Here is a 27,948-nt window from a genome sequence, read left to right on the forward strand (position 1 = left end):
ATGTCCGGGTACCAAGGAAAGAAGAACATCCCACGGATTACTGTGAGTATGCTGCTTGGTGGTATTACACCTGCACCTTTCATGGTGGCGTTTTTCTTTTCTAATTATTTTTTTTTTTTTGTTTCCCCGACGTGCATGTAGCGTCAGGATTAGAGGGGAAAGCTAGCCAGCGTTTAGCTGCTCGTTTCATTTACTGTCAGCTGCTTCAGCCGGAAGACGATCGTCAGACAAAAGATCTGCAATAAGATCTTCCAACACTTGATTCATGCAGTGTTGGGCTCGTATAGCAGCTCTTTGCTCTTTCAGCTGCCATTATGAATCGTCCTCCTCCTGTCAGCATCCTGCAGGGTGTAGCTGGCTGCCTCCTTTTTATTACACCTCTCTCCTGCTTTCGTTTTTACTTCTTCTTTTGGATTCATGATATTAGTATTTTTTTTTTTTACATATATATATGATGGCCATTATAAGACACCTTGCTAACACGAGACCTGTTTTTCACTTGGTGATTATCCTGAAAATTTAGTTAATCTGGGCTGAACTGTGGTGGATTGCTGAGCTCCCTGGTGTGTGTCAGGCTTGGCTATTTTCTGTGGAGAGTTTGCAGGTTCTCCCTGTGTTTTGCATGGGATTACTCTTGACTTCTTCCCACAATCCTAAAGCATGAGGTTCTGGAGGTGTATCCTGCTGGGTTTGCCCCCCCCCCCATGGAGATCCTAAGACAGGGATAAGCAAGTGATGGTTAACAATACAATAGAATGAAAACTATGTCTTGTTCTAACTACAACGGCTGCAAAGAAACTTTGCATATGTGTGCAAGGTACTGTGCAATATCAGCTGTCAGTGTAGTTGCATGAGTACAAACTGCAGTGAGCAGGGGAGGAGTCTGATGGCTGTGTGAAGAAAATAATGGAGTCATTTTGTACATCTGTACCTCCGGCCTGAAGGTAGAGGTTGGAGCAGTCCATGCTGGAGTGGCTGGGTCTTTCAGGATCATCTTCTATACTGTAGTTCTCTCATCTAAAGGAGGATGATATATGGTTGAGGCCATTTCTTTTACCTATTGTTCAACAATTTGAAAAAAAAAAAATTCTTGAATTTCATTACTGATTCAATCAGCAACTATTCCTTGACCATGCTCAAGAAATCATCTGAAGCCGCATGTATGTGAACAATCTTTTATCAAATGACTTGATTTTTGACGTGCACGTAGTGAGATTTCTTGTCATACGGCTCTCTGTCAGCTGTTATGTGTCTTTACTCTAGAAAAACAAATCGTATCCACATGCAGCTCCATTTTGCTCCGGTTTTCTTTATTTCTGTGCCTTCTACAGATTGTGATCTAATCTATAGAAGATCAGGTAGCTCTTTATGTATGCCAACTATACCTGGCATCTTTTACTCTTCCCAACTGTCATTTCAAATATTTGATGAAAGCCGTTTCATGTAGCAGCAGTTGTTTACCCTGACACCTCATAACAAGCACGTTTATTGCTTCAAACATGATGGCTAATGTGAGTTTTCTGTAGTTTGGTGACTTCCTCCTATGATCCAAAGACATGACCGATGCTCCGTGGATCTTATCAGACCATAACGATCCTGGTTTGGGTGAAGCAGATATTGAAATGCCGTGAAACAATTTGGTTCCATTTTCATGTTTCCATACATGGACTTTGGAGTGCCAAAGTCTAAAGCTTCTGTTTTCTAAATACGACAAACAACTGATTACTGATGTGATGAAAAACTATGACTATAGCAAGTCCGGCAATGTCTTCTTGCAGTACAACTGTGATCATATAAATTTACCAGCGTTCCATATTTGTATCTCAGCACAGTCGTAAGCACACCGTGATATTGAAGGGAGGATCGTGATGTCTAAAAAAAAAAAAAAAAAAAAAGAGGGCAAGAACGCTCACTTATTAAACATTTCCTGACAATTCTACATCCGTGAAATCGAAAGAAGTCCAGATGCCTTCGTCACAGATTGTCCCCCGGTTACCTATTTGTAAGGACTGGCTCATTTTACCCACAAGCTCAACACACTTGCCCTCATGCCTGATCTGCTTTATAAACGCAGCCTTCCCACCAGCACTGGCAGTATTGAGGATATACAGTTCTATAAAGTAGGTCAATGAGCAGCAACGTTCCAAACCCTTTGCTGTCGTCATACAGCTGTTGTGACCACGGGCTGCAGTGTGCAGAGGAGAAGCTTGTATCCTCGCTGGGTTGTGTTCAGACACTATTTGAGGTATTTGAGTTCTCTCCCACATGTGGTCAGGGTTAGAAATGTGCAGCTGCACGCACGCACGCACGCACGCACACACACACAATTCTTTCTGCAGGTGCTTGAAGCAATAAGATTAGGTTCTGAATAATTCTGCTTCACAGTATAATGTGCAGGATCTGTGTCTTTGACCACCTTATCAAGGTGGAGCCTGTTATTTCATTAGCATTTGTCCAATTAAAGCCCAATGACTTTTTCCCCCCTTATTTTATTGTTTATTTTGTTTAGCTGTGCTTAAAATCTTGATATTTTCTTCAATACAAGTAATGAGCAGTCACAAATTATTATCTTCATTATCAGATAAGCCCCTTGATCAAGTTTATTGTTTTGATAAAACCCACAAATTTTACACTTCATATAGACCATGAAGCCAAATCGGCATGTCTCCAGCAGTCCGTTTTTCAATGCTCTATACGCTTCCTATAAATGGGTCATAATTGCCTCTATAGAAGTGACCCTTTCGTTTGGATCAGGGTTGTTGGAGCAGAAAGACGTCTGAAATATGCAGGACAGCAACTCCACAGGGTCGCTCAAGATAGCAGGAAGCAGGATGTACGGGAGGAGGAGGAGGAGGAGGAGGAGGTAAAGACTGTTTTCTTCCATTAAATCAGGTGCACCGAGTAAAGCAGCGGCTGTGTGGGTATATAAGAGCCTCTTCTTTCAACTCCAGAAAAGTCTGTACTACTTGACACCTGGCCCGTCACTAAGCACGCTCGCTTCTTAGCAATCAGCTCAGTTTTATGTCTTGCCGGATTAATCGCACACACCCATTTATACAGCAGCGGACTGTGTCGTCCTCCCTCCACAAAGTGACTCGTTGCTTTAAGGGAGATAAGGACTGCTGTCGGTTTTGCGCATAGGAAATCCACTTAGTGTTAATGTATGTAGCAACTTCACATTTGTAGCCGCTGACCACCGGAGTACATTTAAGGGCTAACCGTAGGTAATATCGCCCACGTGTAGGGAGAGTAATGACCCTGGCGATGATGTCGGGGAAAAGCCACGACTTGTGTACCTAATGCCCTGCCCTCAACCTGGACTTTGGAAAAAACGGAATTCCCCCGCTGAGAGGCTGGCAGTAAACCACTTTTGTCTTGGTTAGCCCTCCTCGTTGTCCTCAGAGACCTCGGAAAGCCTGCAGGGGGAAGTAGGCAGGCCTTCCATGTCCTCCTTTCATCTCGTGCAGTTAATTGTGCCACTGGAGTGTCTGAGCTCTTAATCGAGCGTTTTGATCAACAGCAGCTCACTCACTTCATACGATGCGTTCAAGAGCGACAAGATCATGTCGAGCACAGATCTCCAACTGTTTAAAAAAAAAAAATATATATATATATATATATATATGTCTTATGGTGGTGTACTGAAATTGCCAAAGAGCTTCTCGTGCTTATTTACATTGCTAATATAAAAGTAAATATGCATGTTTTCAGATTTAAAAAAAATGCAGAACAAAGATTATCTATATCAAGTTAACATCTTGTTTATGTAATCCTTAAAAAATGTTAACGGGCCATTCATAGATCAAAACACACAAAAAATCAGCAGCATATGCATGATATGACTGGTTTACATCATGATAAAATGTGTTCTATCATCCATGACGCATTGGAGAGAAATACTCCAATTGTTTCCACATATTATAAGTTTTTATAGCTTTAGGTATCATTTTTCTGGAGGCTGAAGACATCAAATTCAAACATTTGCAATTTTCCACAGTCAACACCAGAGTTTTTCCACAAAAGCATTTGGGTCTCATTGTTTTGGGAGTGAAACTGCAGCACTCCTGCTTGCACGTTTAAAACATTTCAACTCTACTGGCTCCCACTCACAGGCAGAGGGCGCTAGGACCTTCTCGCTGTGAGGCGTGTCTACTACTATACCTTTTAAGGACCATTATCCTTTCAAAAACTTCCGCGACACTTTTCATAGTTTGGCCAAGATCCATTTCTGCACTGCTAAAGTCATTTTCCTTTTGAAATGACTCAATTTGGCAGTTTTATGACACACCGTTAATCAATTGGATGTTGTTTTGCTTGATCCCCAGCCGCCGGTCATTGTAATGGATTGCAGGTGACGTAAACTGCTCTTCTTGTTCTTTCAGAGCGACCGTCTCCTCGTCAAAGGAGCGAAGATAGTGAACGATGATCAGTCATTCTTGGCTGATATCTACATGGAGGATGGAGTCATCAAGTAAGTTCTGCTCTGAAATCAGTTGCACCGCTTATCGCTTGTCACTCATCGCTCAGCTCCGCCTGAACTGAATATATGTATGTGTGTACTATATATATTGACCATAATGTGTAGATATTATGTGTACATGCTCGAATTGCACACACACACACTTGTGTATTTAATCTTTTCTTAACTTATTATCCTGCTTTGACGTGAAACATTTGATCTTATTGTAAGTTGTTTTACTTGTACTACATTACAAATAACATTTAATTTCACACAGGCCTTAATTTTTCTTATTCAAATTGTGTCCGTCTCATCTGGTTTTTATTCAGTACGTTAATGAATTAATTGTTTGGTCATTCAGGCAAATTGGAGACAACCTGATCGTCCCTGGAGGAGTTAAGATCATCGAGGCTCATGGGAGAATGGTGATGCCCGGCGGCATCGACGTGCACACCCGATTCCAGATGCCCGACCGAGGCATGATCTCAGCCGACGACTTCTACCAAGGCACCCGGGCGGCTCTGGCCGGCGGCACGACCATGATCGGTGCGTGACGCGTCGTCGACGGATTCCATCCGAGTGTCTGCAGCCTGTTTTGAAAACACACTGGTCCCGTTGCACAAATGAAGGCGCGCCACATGTGCGAGCCTTCAAGCGTGTGATTTAATTTCCCGGCCCGTCTGCACGTCTGAGAGCCGACCTGTCTTGTTTGCGTTGTGTAGTTGACCATGTGGTGCCGGAGCCGGGCGTGGGCCTGGTCGCTGCCTTCAGGCAGTGGAGGGAGTGGGCAGACAGCAAATCCTGCTGCGACTACTCCCTCCACGTGGATATCACCGAGTGGAACAAGGGCACTCAGGAAGAGATGGAGTCCCTGGTGAAGGATCACGGTATGTAGTCCGCATAGTCTCGCTCTGGCTCCCCCCACACACACACACACACTTTAACCAGCAGTTATTTCTACTTCATAACTTCCTCTTACTATGCACCGGGGTCAACGTCTACTAACTGAGTTGGGGAAAAAAACAAAACAACTAACTTTTGATTTGACCTTTCTCCTCGGCTGTGGGGTTTCTCCTCTTTTGGTCTCTCTATTCCACCTTGTTGGCTGTTTTTCTCCCTTCAGGCGTCAACTCTTTCCTGGTCTATCTCGCTTATAAGGATGTTTTCCAGCTTTCTGACGCTGAGGTATGCTTGGCTTTCTGTCAGTGCACCTTTTCCTGATACATGTCTCGCAGCCTCCTTTGGAGATTATATTGACCGAGAGTGAAGTACTTACACATTACTTATAGATAATCGATGTAGGGAAAAAATAAAATAAAATAAACAAAACAAAATAAATGTTAGAAATGCACTAAAAAGTAATGATTGTTGGAAATGCAGTTACACACTGCGCCAACAGGCGGGGCTGTAATGATCAGATTTCTGCTTTGCTTTCTCTGACTCAGTCTGTGTGCTTTAGTTACTTTTTTTTTTTAACAAGTTACACCTATAATGATGACGGCTGTTGCTTATTCTTCATATATATATAACGCAATGCAATACACTGCCACATGGGGAAATCTTGTGGCTTTATAATAATAATACAATAATAATTCTCATGTGAATCAATAGAGCATGGATATCACAGCCTCCGTTCACAGCATATGTTTTCAGGCATTCATATGTTCTTAGAGCAGACAAAAGCTCCACAGCATGAACATTGTGTGCGTTTTGTTATAGATCTACGAGGTGTTTAGTGTCATCAGGGATCTCGGTGCCATCGCACAGGTGCATGCCGAGAATGGAGACATTATTGCAGAGGTAACAGTTCTGCTGGTTAAAGCAGTTTAAACTAAGTATTTAGATTTTGGATCACAATGTTCTCCTTTTGCGCGGATGTTTCAGGAGCAAAGACGTATTCTGGAGTTGGGGATCACCGGGCCCGAAGGCCACGTGCTGAGTCGCCCAGAGGAGGTAAAACAACCAAACCCGAATACAGTGTGAACGGAGGAGCTTTGACTTGACGCCTGCACCTGCCTGTAATCACCTGCAGGTGGAGGCCGAGGCGGTAAACCGCTCCATCACCATCGCCAACCAGACCAACTGTCCACTCTATATCACCAAAGTGATGAGCAAGAGCGCCGCTGATGTCATCGCTCTCGCTAGGAAACGAGGTAATAGAAGACTTTTTTTTTTTTTCAAACGCCTTCCCTGAAAGTGCACTAGAAGCTCATTCTGTCTTGTTGACATCCACTTGTCTCCTCCCGCAGGCGCGGTGGTTTACGGAGAGCCCATATCTGCCAGCCTGGGCACCGACGGCAGCCATTACTGGAGCAAGAATTGGGCGAAGGCAGCGGCGTTCGTCACCTCGCCACCACTCAGTCCGGATCCCACCACCCCCGACTACCTCAACTCTCTGTTGTCATGGTAGGTCCTCTGTTGCCGTGTGTGAATACAACAAACACTTTGAACACAAACAAACATTTGAACGTCATCTCGCATTAATCTGAAGCAATGGGGGATCAGTGATCCTTCTCTACTCTTATGTTTGCTTCTTTTTTGCTGCAGGGTTTGTTTTTTTAATTCCTTAACCCTGATATGTCCTCTGATCTGTGCACTTCATTCCATTTCTAAAATAAAACCCACTTTTCCCACACTCTGGCAGCAGAACTTACTCCCATTCTTTCATAATGACTATTCTTCCCTCTGAAAATGACATTAATTCATGTCATTGTAGTCATGACGATGTGACACTGAACTACACAGGGGCACACTGGGAGGCTTTAACATTTTTAGAATTTTAGGAACGCGTTTCAACGCTTTCAACCTCAACAATGAAGATGAAGAAAATATAATTATACTTCTGACTATATAATCATACAATAGTAGGTTATATTACAGGGTTGTTGCTTTAAATGACATTAGATTGCCAAAAGTCGCGAATCAAACATTTGTTTTTCTCTCGTCCAGTGGGGACTTGCAGGTGACTGGCAGTGCTCACTGCACTTTCCAGACTTCCCAGCGTGCGGTGGGCAAAGATAACTTCACCATGATTCCAGAGGGCACAAACGGCACCGAGGAGAGGATGTCCCTGATCTGGGACAAATGTGTGGTGAGTTTCAATGAACCCACTGGCTCACATTAATAAAGACCCACCTTTACTGGCCAGCCGGTGATTGGCTGTCTTATTCCAAAAGGTGACTGGCAAGATGGACGAGAACCAGTTTGTGTCGGTGACCAGCACGAACGCGGCCAAGATCTTCAACCTGTATCCCAGAAAAGGCCGTATCGCAGTGGGCTCTGATGCCGACCTGGTGTTGTGGGACCCAGACATCACCAAGATCATCTCGGCCAAGAGCCACAACTTGGTCAGAGGCTTCCTCAGTCTGCCGTGACTCCCAATCCACACTTTTCTCATTTATGTATCCTACGTAGGCGTGTCTAACATTGGGCCTGCAGGCCAGATCCAGCTTCCAGGAGAGTTTAATCTGGCCCGCAGGTTGCGAAAAGTAAAAAAAAAACCCAACACATTAACAGCAATTTTTTAAAATTAAAGTAAGTGCTGTTCTGAATTTGGCCATTGGGGGCAGTAGTGGTTAACTAAGAGAGAAGAACGCGAGGCAGCGCTGACAGTCAGAACAGCAGCAGATGTCTGGATATTTTTAAGTTGTATGTCTTTTTTTCTGGAAAAAAAAATCTTTAAAAACAACATTTGAAATATTTCCCAACGTACATTTTCAGAATGCACTCATCTTCTCTGCTCTGAAACTCAAAAGTTTGACACACCTGGTCTGACGGATTGTACTGCGTATCGCAGCATGATAACCAGGCAGAGATCACTTCAAACCTTCGATTTCCTCATTCCGAATACATTTCTCATGCTTGATTTGGCCCGCCCCCTCCTCGCAGGCGGTGGAGTACAACATCTTTGAGGGGACAGAAGTGCGTGGAGGTCCTCTGGTGGTCATCAGCCAGGGGAAGATTGTGCTGGAAGAGGGCAGCCTTCACACCACAGAGGGCTGCGGCCGCTACGTCAGCCGTAAACCGTTCCCTGACAACGTGTACAAGAGGATAAAGGCTCGCAGCAGGGTAGGTTCCCTTTGTTTTGTTTTGTTTTTCATTTTGAATGCTAAACCCTTATTGTTTCCAATTGAGCTCAGAGAACAATATGTAAAGATGAAAGCGGGATTGTTTCATCATTTCATGAAACGTATCGGCTTTTCTTTTTTCACTTTTAAGTCGGAACAATTGGGACAAAGGCTTGAAAAGTACATTGTGGAAATGAAAAACTGTAGCCTGTTACGTCATTTGGCAACCTGTCATTCTGACTTAAGTTTTATTGTGAAAATATTTGCCTTTATGCAAATCATTGACTCATGTTTTCCATATTGATTTTCCATACTGTCACTTTATTTGGTACACAGTACAAAGGATACTTGGACGTCCTGGAATTAGGTGATTTTAGACAAATATTTTCTTTGGTCTTGCATGACTCCAGTGTTTACATTTACATTACATTTTTAAATTTGAAAAAGAAAAAGTAAGTTTGATAAACCACATTGAGGGGTGGTTAGCAGTGTCGCACCACTCCCAAGAAAGTGTTAAGTTCAAATCCTTGCTATGGGGTTTAGTTTTTTTCTGGCTACTTTTATAATCACTTTAGAAACTACATCAAATAAAACTTTGCAGTAGTGTGTCAGTGAGCTCAATTATATTCCCAATCCTGATCAGCAGCACCAAGTGATCATTAAAATGTGTTGGAATCTGAACGTCTCTCCATCTACTTTAACTGGTTTCTTCTTCCTGTAACACCTTGTCTAATGTCATACGTCTCCATTCTACCAAAGAACAAAGCCGGCTTCTGATACGGAGGTTGCAGCGCACATTGCGTGACCGGCTATTGAAGATGTCGGTCACGTTTGGGGGGAAAAAAATCCTCTTTGGCTTTGAAGTGGCTTGAAGCCTAAACTCTTAAAAGCTGCGATTAATTGAAGTCACGTACCCCCGGGGTCATGGCTTCACAGGCCTTTTGGTACGAATTCATCAACATCTTGGCAGTTGTTACGCAATGGGACAAACTCACTTTGACAATCTGCGTTTCGTTATGTCAAAACTCATCCGTGCTCTTTAGCAGCTACTGAGCTCCAACATGTCTCAGAGGAGGCTCCTTGTGAGTTTCTTTGTGTTTTCTAAGTTGGAGAAGCCCGAACAGGTGAGCGTCGCCTGCTTGTGTTCTCCTGATGTGGTTTGTGTTTTCAGCTGACGGAGCTGCGAGGCGTCCCCCGGGGCCTGTACGACGGGCCCGTGTGCGAGGTGACGGTGGCTCCTAAAGTGACGACCACGGTCTCCTCGGTGAAGACCTCCCCCGCCAAGCAGCAGCAGCAGCAGCAGCAGCAGCAGGCCGCGCCGCAGCCGGTTCGCAACCTCCACCAGTCGGGCTTCAGTCTGTCCGGTGAGCGACTGTGCACTTCTTCTTTTTTTTTTTAATTCCCCAACGGTTTCCAATCCCTGTGTCTTGACTGGACGTTGAGATGAAATGCGTTGTTGCACAGGTGCCCAAGTCGACGACAACGTTCCCCGTCGCAACACTCAACGCATCGTGGCGCCCCCTGGTGGAAAGGCCAACATCACCAGCCTGGGTTGATCTCTGCAGGGCGCCGCGGGGCACCAGAGGCCAGTCCAGACCACATCGCATCACATCCCTCATCGCCTCGGCCTCCGCCTGCATCCCCACTCCATGTATTCGTACCCACACGCACACACACACACTTCCACCACATCACCTCATCTTACCAGGGAAAAAAAAAGAAGAAAAAAAAGCACTACTGTTTTCATAATTCCTGCCATATTTCCACATCTAGAAAGGATTGAGTGGATTAAAACAACTTTTTTTTTTTTTTATTTGTTGCTGTTTTTTCCACCCAGTTTGTTTATTGTCGACATTAATTCGTTTACATTTTTGTGTAAATTTTTTTTTTTTTTTTAACTGTAGCATTCTTGAGCCGTTTAGTTGCTGTCGTGGTTCACAAGCAGTTCGTTTTATGAGCAAGAGTTTTTAAGCCAGAGGTTTTCAAGTGTTGGAGAATAAGACCGAGTTGCTGTTTTACTTTTTGAACAAGTGAGCTAAGATCCATTTCCCCTCTCTCTGCCTCGGTCGACCAAGTGGAGCGTCTCACCTCAATATCCGGACAAAGTCTGACTGGTTTCACCACTTTAGGTCTCAAAAAACTGAAGTTAGTTAACCAGAGGACTGGAGTCACGTTTCCCTCTGCTGATCCCCGCACTTTGAAAACCGCTGGTTTGAATACCAGCAGTCGTGTCGTCGTTCTTCTTGCGCTGTTCATTCCTCAGATGTTAGAATGTGTCGGCGGTGGCGTTAGACTTCCACCGTTAGCTGAAAGTAAAGCCACTATTGCTCCAACTGTAGCTGTGCTGTTTGTTAATACAGAAACGTTCCTGTATTGTCGGCACGGTAACGTAAAGGGACTCTTTATAAAAAAAAGCTGTGACGATGGGAAATAGTCTCCATTCTTTTAACGCCGGTTTGCAGTATTTGACTTTTTGTTTTAGGTATTCAGATGAACTTTTCACCTATGTCTTCCTTTTTGTGTTCTAGTTGCACTTTTTTGTTTTCGATCAATGTTTTTTTTGTTTGTTTGTCCCGTTTGACATCGTTTAAGTTGCTTTGGAAAGCGCTGACTGCACTGAAAGGAAAAGAAAAGGGTATATTAAGAGTTGAAGCGTTCATTTATCCTCGCCGTGACACCGGGAGTGGGGAGAAGCACATTTTCGTTGAGCCTTTTTCTCCCATTTCACCACTGTGTTTTCTTACTCACGCTCGTCGAAAGGCTGTCGAGGCAAACAGGCTTCCAAGTACAAGCCCTAATGTGTGTGACGCTCAGGACGGAGCTGCGACACTACATTAAGGCGCTTGTCGCGAGGCTCTCTGACAGCCTCTCTGCACCTGGTGCTAAATAATTATTGCTGCATACACATTGGTGATGTCTGCATCCACTCAGCAGGCGCGTTAGCTTCACGCTAACAGCAGCCAGGGTAGAGTCACCCCCCCCCCAGAGTTCACCAAATTTGTTTTGCACCTGTAACAATCCAAATGGTAAAAGTGTACGTGAGCTTGCAACTTCTGATTTGTATTGAATTTGTCTGTATGTTTTTTTCGAATACGTGTTGAACTACTTGCCTGCCTGTTCTGTAAGATATTGATAGCACACTGTATCTATGAAGGCTCCTCAAAGAAGTGAACATTTTGAGACCTGATCGATTTAAAAAAAGAAGGAAAAAAAAGCTGTATGTATATGAGATCCCCCCCCCACAGTGTGCTGCTGATGACGATAAAGATGTGTCCACTGTTATTGGTGTTCGTGTTGTGACTGAATTACCAGGAAAATAGGAGTTTATTAGTTGGGTTTGTTTTTTTTCTACCCTTACCTTCATCGATCTTCCCAACACGGTCCGCACCAGATCGCTCCAGGTCGTATCTGCGGTCGCCAAACTACAAAGCAGGCTGTTAATCATCAGCGCCACGCAACCGTACCCCCAACACACTGGATCGTCTCTTCCTCATTGCCTTGTAAAGTGTAGGTTTTGTATGCCGAGCTATAACGTGAAGTGGTTAACTTTTGACGAACTTTCTTGGTGGTGGTTATTGAGTTGTAATATCGAGCACTGTCGTTTTCCCCTCCTCCACATATGGTGTGATACTCTTGCTCATGTATGTTTTGTAGGATGCCAGGGGTTTTATTTATTTAAATTCAATTTTTTTTTTGGAGGGGGGGGTGGGGGGGTCATCGGTCCTGTCAGCATTCGACCCTATCTGTGTTGACTTAAGTGGATTAAAATATTGAAAATGAAACCAATGGCAGCGACTCTTTCTTTGCATGTTGTGCCTGAGTGTGTGTGTGTGCGGTTCTCTTCTGAACACGGTGTTATGAAGACGGGTGTGAAGATGAGCTGGTGACCTGCACAGCGTGTTCCCTGCCGTTTCAGCCCGACGTGAGCTCAGATTGGCTCCGGCCTCTTAAATACAATTACTTCCACAGGAACAGAACAGTGTTTGTGCCGTTTAACTTCAGTCTGAAAGTTAAACTTGGAACGTGTTTATCTACTGTTCAGTTGAGTCACACCAACATGCCTGCAACAGATGGGGTGAATGCAGACAGGCGGTGAGACACCAGGTGGAGGCACAGAGTCGTGGCGCTCGGTCTCGGCCTCGGGGCGGCGTTCTGACGTTCCAGCTCTGTGGAGACTTCGCCCACGGGGGTGTGTGTGTGTGTGGGGGGGGTGAGATGCTTCCAGTGAAAATGAACTGAGCGACGTCACACTGAATGCACACATCAACACAAACTTCTGTGATTAGTTGGAGTGAAGCCCCCCTGGCTGCTTGACAGTTGTCCAATTAGGGCTTAACATGATGAGCGCACTGATTAAACCGGAGAGGGGGAATCCTATAATGTCAACATCTTCAGCCAACTGATGAGAGAGAGAGAGAGAGAGAGAGAGAAACCATCAGGAAGAGTTTTTCAGGCTAAGCCCTCTTGGGAGAAATGTGCAAACATGAGTCACCACTAGCACTTGCTCGGCTTTCAATCCAGTGAGGGACGGGCACTGCTATTATAAGACCACAATACCTTGTGGAATTGATCTGTCATGGCCGTACTATCTTCCACCTTAGTAGTGACGGGGGAACCTTCGTTCATTAAATTTACCCCCCTTTCGAATCAACAGGCTCACGCCTGAGTAATTTACATTCATCAGAACAAATGTTCTGTGAAACAGCACGGAGAATACATGTAGATTATACAATCGCTGACAATTTATCCATGAATACATCGAACTAATCTTCTGGATGACAACGGTTGGCCTCAGAAGAAACAAAGGAGAGGTTTTTCTGCATCCGACTCAAGCGAGGCTGCAGATCTAATTACGGTATTCATAATTGCTCCTGCATTTGGAACCTGATATATCTTTATAAAGGTATTTGTTGGCTGAGGATTTGCTCGTGATCCCACCGCTGTCTATAAAGAGAAATTACAGAGGGAGGGGGTGAATTAGGTCATCTGTACCATCTGCAGGTTGGAGCTGGAGCCGGTGGCTTTTTGTCCTGATGGCATCTGTGCAGCGACGGTGTGATTTACAGGTTCACGGACATGCCAGGCAATGACAACGTGGACGCAGGACCTGCACTCTGGACTGAACTTAGAGAGAGAAAAAGGGTGGAGGGGGTGTGAGATGTCCTTGAACCGGGCATGTTGCATCTCCTACTCCCTCCGCTCAGAACGGGAGAGCATCGGAAAGAGAAAGAAGCCGGTGGGAGGGAAGGGGGGGTGGGGGGACATCAATCGATACGGTTGGCAGGAGTTGTCCTCTTGCCCTTTGAGGCCTCTTCACAAACAAACACTTTGCAGCAGCGGAGTTGCACTAAGCAACACTCGGGTTTTTCTCACCACGGCGCGATGCCGTCACAGTGAGGACTGTGCGCTCCCTGACCGGATGCTGACTAAAAAGGACACACGAGGAGTACGCGGCCTGAGAGAAGAATGTCAGAGACTTTGTATGACTTATCTTGACATCGCTAAATCTGGTGAATTTCTTTCTTTCTCTTTTTTTTTTTTTAAGAGGCTTGGGGGCCGGTCAAGATTGAGGCCAGCAACCACAAGGTCATTAAAAATTCCACAGAAGTATATTAAGACATCCATCTGGCACAGCTCAGGGGTGCATGATATTGTGGGAATGTGGACGGATGAAGTTGGGGGGGGGGGGGGGTATATTTAGTCAGTCAAAGCAAAACAAAGGAGGGCACAAAGCAAATACACACCAACAAAAAAAAAAAAGAAGCACCACGATGTCCTTGTGAATCCCTTCTTGTCTTGGGAACATTTTCATACAAATTTATTGTATGCGACACAGAGATCCGTTGGGTTTGGCGTGTACAGAGCTGTACACAAACAACAGTTTCACAATAGGAACAGCATTCGGCAGATATTTTGAGATAACAGGGAGCACCACTGAACAGCAATTTTGAAAACGATTGGTGACATCATGCAATATATTAAAAAAAAAAAAAAAAAAACTCTGATATTTACAGTTTGGTACCTTTAAACAGTTCTGTAATATAAAATATGTAAACATTTGGAAATCATTTGCTTTTTTTGTTGTTTTTTTGGTCCACTTTATGGGGGAGTGCTTCAGCGTGTACTCCAAAAACATATTTTCATGTCCACGCAGCTGCATTCTGCAATTGCTGTTTAGAAACCTGGAAAGCCCTCTTCTTAAAATATAAGAGACATCATTTTTGATAAATTCACATCCATTAAAAAAAAAAAAAAGAAAAACACAGAGATGTTGGAAATATCCATTTTAAAGCAGCCACATTTCCAACACAGTGCATGTGATATTATCCCAGATAAAGGAGTCATAGTCTCATCTGCGACCTTGGAAGAGGAGTCGTAACTAATGGATGGAGGATTACGGAGGTTATACGGGCTCGCCTTTTTCCGACAGAGACATTTGGTGGATTTTGATGGTGGGAAGGTTCCCGACGGGAGGGGGCTGGCCACCGTTCGACTCCTCGGCGGGGGAACCCGTGCCGAGGAAGCAGCAGCAGGTCCGCTGGAAGCTTTTATTGCAGAGCTTGGCCACTTTGGCTCGACTTGTTTGGGCCGGTCCAGGTCCGTCCGTGGGGCCTCCGGAAAACACCTTCCACTCCCTGCTGTCCCTGGAGGAAGGAGTCCTGGACAGGGCGACGGAGGAGGACGGGCTGAGTCGACAGGGAGGCCCCCTGCTGTCGAGGCCCAGCGTGAGGGGCGCGCCGTGACCCTGTGTCTGACTCTGACCTGCGCCCAGGTGGTGGTGGTGAAGTCTGGGGGGCGTCCGCAGACAGTGAACTCCCAGTAAACTCTGGAAGGCTTTCTTGAACTCCTGGTTGGAGCACGGGTAGATGATGGGGTTGATGCAGCTGTTGAAGTAACCCAGCCAGAAGGAGATCTTGAAGACGGTGTCCGAGGGTCTGTATGCAGGGAACATGGAACCTGTGGTGGAATTAAAACACACGCTTTGTGTCAGAAATCAACTGAAAACAGATTTAAATGTGGAGCTGGGACACAAAGTGTGACGGAACGGTGGATTTATTCAAGTTTGTGTTTTTAGGAATCACCTCTATTTGTACCGTTTGTCTCACTGCGCCCTGTTTGAACATATTTCTGTGGCTTTTTTTTTAAATCAGATTTTCCAGTGCCACAGGTAGAAGATCATTTAACACTGGCTGCACTGTTCATGATGGCATAAGCCACAATAAGATGAAGTCGAGATGAAGTTATCTTAAGACCACTTTGATGGGTAAAATGCATTTAATTCACTTTTCTTAATAGTTTTGTCATTTCATCATGTTAATATTGACTCTTTTGCTGAATATGAATATGGTGTTGTGGTGGCTGCAATCAAAGGAAACTTGAATTGTGTAAATTGTGTTTCTCACTTTAGTAATGGTGTTCATTCTCATTATTTGATATAGCCTGTGCTGTGGCACTCTGTTTCTATATATTATTGATGGTTTCAAAAGCCTTGTTGTCATAATGAGGTTGATAAATTCCGGCAGGACACTGTTGAAGGCCAAGGTGTGAAATCCACAGCCCATCACTGCTTTCATTATTTATGAGCGGCAGAGCTGCTGTCTCTCGGTTGCTGTTTATTTTATTTTTTTCATTACCACAAGTTATTCTTCCCTCCAGGACAAAGTAGCTCTACTATTGAAGTCCATTTCACTGTGCATCATCATTCAACTCCACCTTCCTGACAGCAACATAAAAGGTGTCTGACTATAAATAACATTAATATTAGAACTTATCCACATGACCTGCAATGCATTGGCATCTCTAATAGCATTAGTGAGGTTTAGGAAAATCTTGCGGTTCTGTTTGCATGTTTTAATTTCATTGTTTTTAGTTTCCAAATGATTTTTTTTTTTTTTTTTAAAGAATCACAAATGACCAGATTTGATGGCATCTTCCTCTGACTGAAGTATCCATGTTCAGCTGAATCAGACATTACACTAACCAGGCTCGTCTATAAGACAGCAATATCAGGACAGGTCTGAGAGAGGGATGCACATGTATTTTATGTACAGTAACTATTAAAAGTAATTGTACTTTACTTGCTGGTTCATATATCAATGGAGATGGGTCACTACTATGGCTCCTTGATCAAACCCCTTGATCCCTGAGATTCAGGAAGGATTCCTGGTGCAAAGCGTGTGCCACATCCAACATGAGGATCACATGATTCACCTCCAAAATGAGCATTCGAAATGTACTTTCTTTGTCATTAAAGAAGCTCCTACTGTTTAAAGAAGTAACCAGTAACTGTAATTAATTACTGACTTGGAAACAGAGATGAGATCTCCTTATAAGAGCACCCAAAACACCTTTTTCTTTAATGGAATCATTCCTGAGCCAATTTCACAACTGTTCATTTACTAGCTGACAAGACCTGCAACATATAGTGACAAATTCCTAATCGGTATTATGTTATTAAGGTTCCCCCTCTAGGAATCATTAATGTCCATATAAATATTGCTGTGAATCTAATTCACTAGTGAGCAGGTCTGTGGTTCTTCAGGTCCCCCTCTGTGTAATCCACATTTTAAATATTGTTTGTCTTTCCCAAGTTTTTACTTTTCCCCCCGTTTCAAAAACCCCCAACTCACCCTTCAAAACTTCCTCTCAATCGTCTCACTCATGATTGAAAATCTTCCTACAAGTACAACTATCAAGTTCAATCCTTTCTTTGTTAGTTTTAATAACGTCGCACCCTCTCCCTGCCTAACTTCAAAAATACTCCATAAAGGTTAGCGAGGTGAAGAAGCTGTGGATGTCTGGGAGGAAATGTCAATCAAATCTTCTTTTGTAAGATTTTTACCACCTGGGCCACAAGGAAAATACACACAGTTGAATGTGCACTCTGTAAAAAATGCCACATGTACACATGGATGACTGGGACGATGTCAAACTTCTTTCTACACTGAACAAACACTATTCGCCTGATGGACCTCTGTTCAAGTCTCACTCAGAAGAGATTCAACGAACGCTGGTTTAAGTATTTTGGATAAAGTCGTCATCATCCTACCTCTGTTGGACCTTGACGTGTTCAGTTTTTGATGAATAGTGACTCTTCCAGGTCAGATTGAGGAGTTTTATTTGTTCGTATTTTGATTAATTAGCATTTCCTCCCCAGCGTGGGACTCGCTCTCGTCTCATCTGAAGCCACGCTGCCTTCAGTTTTAAAGTCTCATCTCTATGTGGCCTCGACAACACAACTGGTGGGGAGGAGGACAGGAGGTGTTGAGTGGCTTGGGGCTGTGGAGAAAAAGAAATCTCTGGATCTTAACAATCGCCACAATCGACCCTGGGCACAAACTTTATGACAGTCCATCCAACAGTTGCTGAAATATTTCAGTCTGGACTGAAGAGCCAAACTGACCCGGAGCCATGTTTTAGTGAGGCTCAAGTAATCTATATATTTCCACTGAGTGTCCTCTCCATCAGTGTGCTTTTCATATGAACACTTGATCTGTAACTGGGGAGCAAAATCACTTATTTAGATCAACCTATGGCAGTTTGCTCGTGAGACCACTTCTTTGCTGTCAAGGTTAAGCATTGTACGACAGCTGCTTGTTGTAGTTCGCGCTGCTTTTTGATGAGACGAAGCGTTCAGGGCGGAGGATGTGAGTGGGATCTTAAATGAGGATTCAAAAGGCAATGGCTTAACAGGCACATTACATGCAGGGCCTGTTTGTCACCGTAAATGTCGGCGACTCGTCACATATTCCGTGGCTGCCAGCGAAACGTTAATATAATTAAATGGCTGACTTGCTCTGTAGCTGCACTACATCTACCTATCCGCCGTCTACTTGCAGAGGAGGAGCGAGAGAAGCTGTCTCGTGAAATGCTTTATTGGACAAAGCTGTTGCACACAGTTACCTGGAGGCTTTGATAAAAATAGGATGATGATGTCGGGATGAATAGGACAAAAAAAGAGTGCGAGTTAGAGAGCAAATTATGTTGTGCCTGTGTCTGTACAGCTCATACACTTTATCCCCAGCTGCAGCAAAAAGAACAATTCTATTATATCCAGCAGCCCTGGTAGATCCTGTTTATACAGTGAAAATAGAGGCTGTTGCATGGATGTATTGTTGTTTAAAATCAATGAAGCATCAGTGGCACTGCAACTTCAACTTCTGTGAGAAGAACGAGTTGCCCCTTGGATGTTTTTCCCACTAAACTGCTGGAAGGTGTTTTGTACTGTCGGACCTTCTCTCCTGGATTTAATGAAGACTTGCCTCAGCTCAGGATGTGTCCCCCAAATTCTTTTAAACATGCTGTTGTGAGACCCCACTAAAAAAAAAAAAAAAAAAAAAAAAAGACATCTTGATAATGTTTTCAACTTGCCTTTTAACTCAGAGGCACTTGAGAAAATTGTTTTTATGCAATTGTTCTTGGAAAACAACTGTTATTGAACGATTTCAGTCTGGGTGCAGATCAAGACCCGGCGCGGAGTCTGCACTGCTCAAAGTGCATAACGACGTCGGGGGGAAAAAAGTTGAAAGAGGATAAAACAAAGTACATTTTATTTGGTGATAATAGTCCTGTGTATTCCAAGTCTTCATCCTCGAAGCTAAAGCAGCCCGAGAAGAATATGGAAGTGATTTTTGAGAGCAGTTTTAAATTCAATAAACAGTTTTAACAAACTTGGTATTTTAACTGAAGAAAAGCCTTTTTTTTTTTTTTTTTAAATGGCACCGACCTTGAAAGGACAATTCATGCTTTTATCAGCTCAGGAATTGACTATTGATACACACTGTGTCTCCCAGTCAACCCTCTGTCGCCTCCAATTGGTGCAAAATGCTGCAGCCTGTTTTTTTGTAAATCTCACAACGGTGTCCTCTTCTCCCTCCACTGGCTCCCAGTTTGTTATTGGATCAATTTTAAGATTTTGCTCTTTGTCTTTAAAGCCCTTGACGGCCTCGCCCCTCCTCATCTATCAGAACATTGAAAGGGGTTTAAGGTTCACGAACCAGCTCCTGCTGGACGTACGCAGAGCCAGATATAAACACTGAGGAGATCATCAGGGTTTCTCAGTCGCTGGCACCAGACTCTCGATCAAACTGCCCACCTTCACCGACTTTGGCTTCTTTAAATCCAGGCTCAAAACCTATTTATTTAGTCTGGTTTTTGTTACTCGGTAATATGGTGTTATTTCATTTTATATTTATTGTTGATACTGTATGTTTTAGTATTGTTCACTTTTAATTCCATTTATTCTCATTTTACCATCATATTTTACTGGAAACCACTTTGGTCACCTTGAGTGTTGTAAATGGAGCTGCCAATAAATGTTGATTGGTTGATTGATTGATTGATTGATTGATTGATTGATTGTGTTAAGGTCAGCAAAGTTACAGAACCCTCTTCAAAACGTGTTATATGATGATATGAAATGCAGTCCGTTTGCGACAAAGACTGTTTCATGTAGTTGTTAAAATACTCAAAATATAGATTCAAAAACTGAAAAACTAAATCCTGATTCAAGGATAAACATAAATATGAGGTTATATTCCAACTTCTTGATTTTTGCTTAAAAATGGTTGTGTCAGGGTCGATACAACTATAATCAGGAACTCTCTCGAAGTGAAATGGTTCACCACCTTTTATGTGCAAATGGTAAATTATTTTTAATTATTGCCTGATATTGTTGTTTTACATGATTACATCGTTTTTAGGTTTTGATCTGTCCTTGTTGAATTCACCATAATGTTTTCATTAAAAAAAAATCCACTTCCAAAACATCTAATAAAATAGAAATAAATATGTATTTTACTCTCCAATTAAAACGTATTAACCATGATCTAAACTGACACGGAATTGGCATGTTGGAAATACTTGGCCCACACACTTATGTATATTTGCTCATGTTACATTTTGCAGTTCTTGATCAAGTAGCATTTTTACAAAAACTTTTTTTGCTCATTTTTTGTATTAATTTAAACATGTCAGAGAACACATATCACATATCCAGGGGAAGGTGCATGGCAGTGTCTCCCAGTAGCTTGGATCCAAAAATACGAAAATGCTCAAATACAGCCTGGTCAATCAGAACAAACAGCTGCTGGAACAGGAGTCTGCAACTCTGTAGGTCCTTCTGTAGTGGCTCTATTAAGCTTTCATGAAATTATACCTAAATAAATGTTTGATCCTGTTTCATTTACCCACACGGTCATTTTCAAAAGGACATTAAACTTTTAGAGAAATAAAAAAGATTAAAAAAAGGTGGTGTGTGGCTAAAACTACAAGAAATTGGTTGAAAACACTGCAAAACCAACTTTGAACATTTTGGGAAAAAAAAAATAAAAATGGCAGTAAAAACACACAAAACCGATCAAAACAGCTAAAATGTGAGAAATGTGTAAGAAATCCCTGAAAAAGAAGGTTTTAAACCTCTTTAATCAGGTATAACAACAGCTGAAAATATAATGAAATGTCGACCATCCAAAACTATAAATACAACATAAGACACATACATCAAAGTACATATATGGCTTTCAGAGCTGTGATAGTGTCATTACTGAGGTTGAAAGTGTTTCTCAGCTCTCGTTACATTTGATTTGGTTGAAAATGACTAAAAAGACTCCTTTTGGCCATAAAAGGTTGCGGCTCTGAATCAAACAGATGTTCTTGCTGTTTGGCTGAAAATGTCAGCTTCCTGCACAACACCTTGTTGTTGGTGAGCTACAACTGTTTTTGCAACTACATTGACTGGATTTATTGATTTGTTTTGGCCGTCAATTGTCAAACATAAAACAAAAACAGATTTCTTCAAATCAAGGATCTTACAAAAAAAATCTATATTGGTAGATATATATACATGGATAATACAGAATTATCACATATATATTGATTCATATTTATGATATGGATTAAAGATATAGGACACAGTATGTAAAATATGAAATGAGATATAAAATATTTAAAGGTTTTTAATGCATACAATTATTGTTGTTAACCCGCTGTTAAAATACCTTAACTATATAACCCTATATATATTTTCTTTTCCAATGTAATCTTCTTCAGGATTTGATCAAAGATATCACATTAAATGTCAACTTTTTCATAACACACTCTTCACTCTCCAACAAAAGGAAATGTAGTAAAAGCCTGTATTTATGGGCGATTATGTGTCATTATACTAGTCAAACCTTCTCAAGATCGACAAGGGTGATTTTGCATGTGGCCTGAACTAAAGTGAGATTGACACCTTTGGTCTATACTTATAAGAAGCCCTGTTCTCAGATGAAATCAGTAAAAGGGCCAAATAAACCACCACTGCTAAAACACAATGTATTTGTAACTGTGTGGACAATGTTCGTTTTCACAAAAGGTATTGTGGAGTAGTGTGGATGCTTGGAATGAAATGGTTGAATAGCAGCATCAGTTGAGTCACATACAGACATGTAGCATCAACGGTGTGCAGTGGAAGTTGTGTCGGAGGTCAGTTATTGATTACTAAGTCAAGTATTCACTCCACTTGATGTATGAGTTTCCACCCAGTCCACAGTACAAATAGCTGCTTACTGCTGAAAACAAGAAGTGAGCGAACCAAACGGTAAAGTTTTCGGGCTTGGAGCCACAGCAGAGATCTTGTATTTGATTACCGAGGTCGATGGAGCTCAGGGGAACTCACTAAGTCTATCTGTGAGTTCATTACCACGGGTGACACCTGGTGAAGGGCTTGAGTGGGCTCAGGCTTCCACCCAGACATGATTGTTTGGTCATGGTGGCTCTGAGCTGGAAGTATTTGCCCTTTTCATTGTGCACCCTGCTTGGTTGGTCTTCATCCTCCTGCAAAGCCAGTCTGGGTCAGAATGGATAAATAATGCAGCTTCAGAAAGTCGCTGAACTCTTAATGCTCCTCTAAGGCACAAGAAACCAACAAACCCTGTACTTGAGACTTCGCTGTTGACGTACAAAACCTCCTCCAGACAGTAGAAGATGCTGATGGAACTACAGTGACGACAGATAATGTTAACTAGAGGCAGTCCAGCTCACGGTCAGTGTCTTAACATCTTATGTCATGGGGGCACCCTGTGAAGTTATTCTTTAAATTAGCAATGGCCTGTTTGCTTTACACTCCATTACAGCGTCGAGAAGGACACTCAAAATGTCAAGGAGAGAGGGAGGCAATCCACAAATACATACAGAGCCTGACAACTCACCTTTAAAGATTATTGGCCTTAATGAATGTCGCCCCTCATTTTCAGTTTCTTCCCTAAAAACAGAATATTTATACCAACGATTAAAGTCGTCCAGGACTTCATATCAAAACTGGACCGCTGGTTTGTGGTTGGCTGCTAATTCTCTCATCGTCTGACTTATATGGCAGCGGTATGCACACCGGTGCCAGTATTAGTAGGGGAGCGCTGGTAAGCCGAGGCTTCTCCTCGTTTTCCAGCCTGGAAAGTACTCAGCCCGTCGGTAGCTGCTATATTTACAAGCATGAGAGCATGGAATAAACCAAAACCCTGCAGGATTTGTGAGGGTTCTGCTATATCTAATGGCTACTTGGGTCAGATTCCTTTCTCACAATATTGACAACAACCAATGGAGCGTGCGAGGCTGGCAAGCTGAGCGATGACTTCCTTTCGAGCCCGTCTTCATCAAAGCGGCTTGCTCTTGAAGGGGAACACCACCTCAGTCTGACGGCTTTATCTGCCGCTGAAGGACCGGCATTGTGATGAAGTGAGTCACAAACGGGACGCAGACGGGGGAGAAAAGGCAGAAGATGAGAAATAGCTTGACACCTCATCCGAGGGTCGGCGGCAGAAATACACGCTGGTCTGAGTCTCAGTGCTTTTGTTTACAGACAGGGGAGCAGTGGAGGATGTCAGCGACCTGAAAGATTTATAGAGCCTATTTATAGAGCGTCTACCTGGCCGAGCCCAAGCATTTACTACGCCGCACAAGAAGCCACGCGCCTGGGTCAAATGCTTGAGCGTGGCCCGCCCACAGCCGAGCAATTAAATTAACGTTATCCAACGATTACATTTGCCAGCACTCAAAAACCTGACAGCAGGATAAATCAATGGGTATATCTGTAAAACTAATTAATGTGGAAGATAAATAGCACTCTAAAGCCGAGCGGACTTGTTTGTACCGGTTGGTGATCAAACATGTTTAGGTTTAAAAACAAACAAACAAACAACTAAAAAAACAACAATCCGGCTTATAATTTTGACAATTGAGTCGCAACATGTAGCGAAGAATACTAGAATAGAGGGGAAACTGTCTATTACTGTTGTGAAATCTGAGTCAAGACGTCAAGCGTCAGCATTGTGTTTTCATGTCAGACGACTGTTTGATGAGGTCACAGTGAGGGGAATGGTTTAAAGAGCAGGAGTTACAGCCAGGTGGAGGAGTAATGACTTATCAATACATTGTTTTGAAGGAGCTCGCGCTTGTACGAGTGTTATTTAACAATGATGTTACTTTAAATACAATTGAAACCATCTGAGTGTGTTGTGGTTGCCTGGTGGTTATTATTGCTGCCCCACAGTGAGATTATTCCAGGTTAGAGTCCACGTTTTCTGGATCTATGTAGAGTTTGCACATTCTCCATGTCTGGATAATCCCCGTAAATTACAAAACATTTTTCTGGAGGTGGAAACTTGAGTATGTATAGACGTCTGTGTTTTCCCTGTGGTGGACTGGTAACCTGATTAGATTAATCCATACAAAAGATGAACGAACGACCTTATTGAAGTCATTTGAATGAAGATCCAAACCTGTTGGTGTATATAAATAACCGAATTCTTGGATCCCTACATTTTTTTTAAAAGAACAATTATCAATAGTGCATTTCTTTTTTCTTTTTTGGTAGTTTCTTGTGAAATTAGTTGTACTTAACTGCTGTACATTCTACCTCTTGTTACAGAGGTTCATTATAAGGCTGCTGGGGTTGTGGTGAAGACACATTTAGCAGTAGACCGAAGCTCAAAGATGTTACAGTGAGTCGTAGTCCTTTGTTATGACTGTCACACAACTTTCTCGGAGTCTTTGCAGGTCTCAAACATTCCTCAATTTATTCCTCAAATGAGCCTTTGCTCATATCTGCTGGTCCTCAACTAAGTTTGAGACCTTGTCTGGCAGCTTCTGCACGACTTTCACGAGCTCCGTTTTACTTGACATGTGATGACGGGATGATTGCTCGACCAGAAATGGATCCTACATTCATATATTCATGATTTCTCACTTGCTGCTCACCCTGTGGGAGTCTGAAACTCTCTTTCAACATTTGTGCAACAATACAAATGCATACAGAGATATGCAAGAAAATTGACACTAATTCCTATTTGGATTCAGACCAAATACCTGTGTAAATATGCAAATATATGTTAAGTGTGTGCGCATGCCCTCAATAATGTAATCACTTTTCACATGCCGAACTTATTGTCTTCATCTTTTTTCATATTGTTCTTCTTTCTGTTATCATGCATTTATTTTAAACTTGTGTAAAGTGTATGCGCACACCTTCAGTAGTGATGCATGTTAACTGATCTTTATTCATTACTGTCTTTGTGAGGCCCTCTTAATTTCCAAAACAGTTAAAATTTGTATTTAAAGCAAAATAATTAAAGACATCAAAGGTGCCGATTTTTATTTTTGTCCACATCCAAATGATATGAAAAATCTACCATCATATACAAATCACATATTTCTGACTATTTAAGGCTGCTTATTGCTTCTGAACATCTAATTTTACAAAGGGATTTTGTAAAACCCTAACCTAACCCTAACCCCTTTTCCTGTTTTCTAATAATCCATTATATAAAACCCTAAAAGCTCTGAAAGAATCCATTTTACATTGAGGCTTTGGTGGTTCACTGGTGAAATTCCTGCACAGGAGAACCGGATTCGATACCCGGCCAACATCTTTCAAAATATGTTTTGTTCATTTTAAAAATGCAGTTTTGCTGCTTCCTTTTTTTTTTTCCGATGGGCTATCCCCCAGTGAGTGCTGGAGCTCCGGAGCACCCACTGGCTCACCGCCTATGAAACAGACTGCACTGATTGAAATAGTATTGATTGTTGCTGTGCAATGGACAAACGCTGAAGGCTTCACGGTGACGCACACAAGAGATTAGTAATTACACGGCAGATGAACACGACGATACTCACCGATGGGTAGGACCAGGAAAAACGGCAGCCAGCACAGAACGAAGCAGCCCACCACAATGCCCAAAGTCTTGGCGGCCTTCTTCTCACGCGAGAACTTGAGCAGTCGCAGGGCGAAGTGAGTGCGGCTGCGGAGGGCCTCGTCCTCCGATACGGTGGTGTTGCCTCGGTGTATCCTGAGTATCACCCGCTCTGAGTCCGACTTCTCCGTCTTGTGGCCCTCCCTCAGGCCCAGGCTTTCCCTGTGAGCCACCACGTAAACCCGACAGTACATGACCAGTATGATGGCCAGAGGGAGATAGAAGGAGCCCACCGCGGAGAAGATGGCGTAGCCTGGCTCCTCAGTGATCTTACAGATGGACTCGTCCTCCGGCGCCGGCTCCTTCCAGCCGAAGAGGGGTCCGATGGAAATGATGACGGACAGCACCCAGAGCAGCATCACGGCCAAAAGAGCTCTCCGTTTGGTCATTATCGCCGGGTACCGCAGAGGGTAGCTGACGCCGATGTAGCGGTCTACGGAGATCACGCACAGGCTCATGATGGAGGCCGTGCAGCAGAGCACGTCCACAGCTGCCCAAACATTACAGAAGACCCGTCCAAACACCCAACGATCCAGGATCTCCAATATTGCGGAGAAGGGCAGCACCATGGAGCTCAGCATCAAGTCGGCCACGGCCAAATTCACGATGAAATAATGCGTGACCGTCCGCAGGTGTCGATGACAGACCACCGAGAGGATTACCAGGATGTTCCCCACGATTCCGAACACGATGAAGACGCCGAGCACCAGGCCCAGCGTCACAGCCTTCACCACGTTGAGCTCTGGGACTAAAGCGTGGCTGCAGTTGGAGCAGTTCTGTGTGAGTGGGGCCGGGGTCATCATGTCCAGCACAGGAACCATCAGCTTCAAAACCACCCAGAGACTCGACACTGTCCGGCGCAGCAAAGACCGACTGAAACACGCCGGTCTTGTTCCGCTACAGTGGAAAACGGGACATCAGGGCTTTCTCAGATAAGCCATTAGAATAATGGTCATAATAAGTCGGTCTTGTCAAAATATAATTTAAATGATGATGCCTTCTGTAAATGAGCCATTACTTTGGCAGTGCATCAAGGAAACTAAAACAACAAGAGACATGCAGAAACACCCAGGAAGAAGTATAATATATGCAGATGGAACCTACAGTGCTGAAATCAGGTAATCCATCTTGGAAATGTTTCTGATGTTAAAACTGTTATTATGCAGCTGCTACAAAACACTACATGCATTATAGAGGGAGTAGACAGATGGGGGTTTGCGCAATTCTAGGGAGTCTCTGCATGTTCTCTGGAATGAAATCTGTAGCTTGGGCCCAGAAGTTCAAGTTTTATGAAAATGAGAACGGTAAGCCACTTTTCAGGGGGGAGGAGGTGGTGGGTGGGCATCAGCAAGCATCCAGGTTGCTCCTGTTGAAACACGGGAGCACATCCAGCTTCAGCCCGACAGCAGCAGCACCCAGAGTCAGAAGAGTCTGCTGTGGGAGAAATAACAAGAGTCAAATACTAAAACACAAATGCGTCCATCCCCGTTTTGTTTTTGGAGTATTTAAAAAAAAAAATTGTTTTTAATTTCCTGTATTACAGCTGCTTGGTTGTATCAAAACTGTGGGTACAAGTAGATTTCTAAGCCGCTGTTAGATCAATGCCACTGCAGTCTAATTTTGCTTATCGATTGAACACAATGTGAAGAATTGGAAAAAAAAAAAAAAAAAAAAGAAAAAACTACACTGGGGGCTTCCCAGTTGCCTGAATGATCTGGGAAACATCACATAATTAAAACTGGACGGCACTGAGCCAACACAACACCGCTGCAGCGTCAGCAACACAACAGACTCAATCAACTGACCTAATGTGTGTTTTATAGCCATTTTGTGGCGGCCTGATCTTCAAGTAACCTACAGTGCATCAAGATAAGCTCGATTTCACTCTCAGCCCTTCATTTAAATGCATCAATGCCCCACTGTGACCTCATTACAGGCAGAGATCAAGTAGTTGTTACAGTTTGGCACTTTGATGCATGTGCATTAAAGGGTGGCATTGAGCCACTATTAAACAGACAGTTGTTTCACTATTCAGAGGAGTATGCCGTCTTATTTGATTGTAGGGGGAATTTAGGGTTTGACTATAGGGTTATCATTTCTCTGCATCCATCAGCTTAGACTCAGCATATTTAATATTTAGATGTTTATTGGATTAATTGAAAATAGGTGGTTTACACAGTGTCTGCAGACTTAT

General features: G+C 43.1%; 2 protein-coding genes across 2 annotated transcripts; one reads left to right on the forward strand and one right to left on the reverse strand.

Annotated features, from left to right (window-relative positions):
- On the forward strand, positions 1-12,174 carry dpysl2a (dihydropyrimidinase like 2a; the record flags this gene model as incomplete). Its single annotated transcript, XM_080499498.1, has 14 exons — positions 1-42; positions 4,383-4,471; positions 4,821-5,005; positions 5,182-5,346; positions 5,583-5,644; positions 6,179-6,259; positions 6,344-6,412; positions 6,492-6,612; positions 6,709-6,865; positions 7,409-7,550; positions 7,636-7,806; positions 8,348-8,527; positions 9,698-9,890; positions 9,991-12,174. The coding sequence occupies 14 exons, from the start codon at positions 1-3 to the stop codon at positions 10,080-10,082; spliced, it is 1,749 nt and encodes a 582-aa protein (XP_080355624.1). The 3' UTR covers positions 10,083-12,174.
- A 2,755-nt stretch (positions 12,175-14,929) lies between these two features.
- Positions 14,930-26,575, reverse strand: adra1aa (adrenoceptor alpha 1Aa; the record flags this gene model as incomplete). The annotated part of the gene is made up of 2 exons (XM_080500156.1): positions 14,930-15,483; positions 25,678-26,575. 2 exons carry the CDS (start codon positions 26,573-26,575, stop codon positions 14,930-14,932), a joined length of 1,452 nt encoding a protein of 483 aa, XP_080356282.1.
- Positions 26,576-27,948: the final 1,373 nt, after the last annotated feature.

The sequence above is a fragment of the Blennius ocellaris genome (assembly GCF_963422515.1).
Source record: "Blennius ocellaris genome assembly, chromosome: 7".
Taxonomy (NCBI): Eukaryota; Metazoa; Chordata; class Actinopteri; order Blenniiformes; family Blenniidae; genus Blennius; species Blennius ocellaris.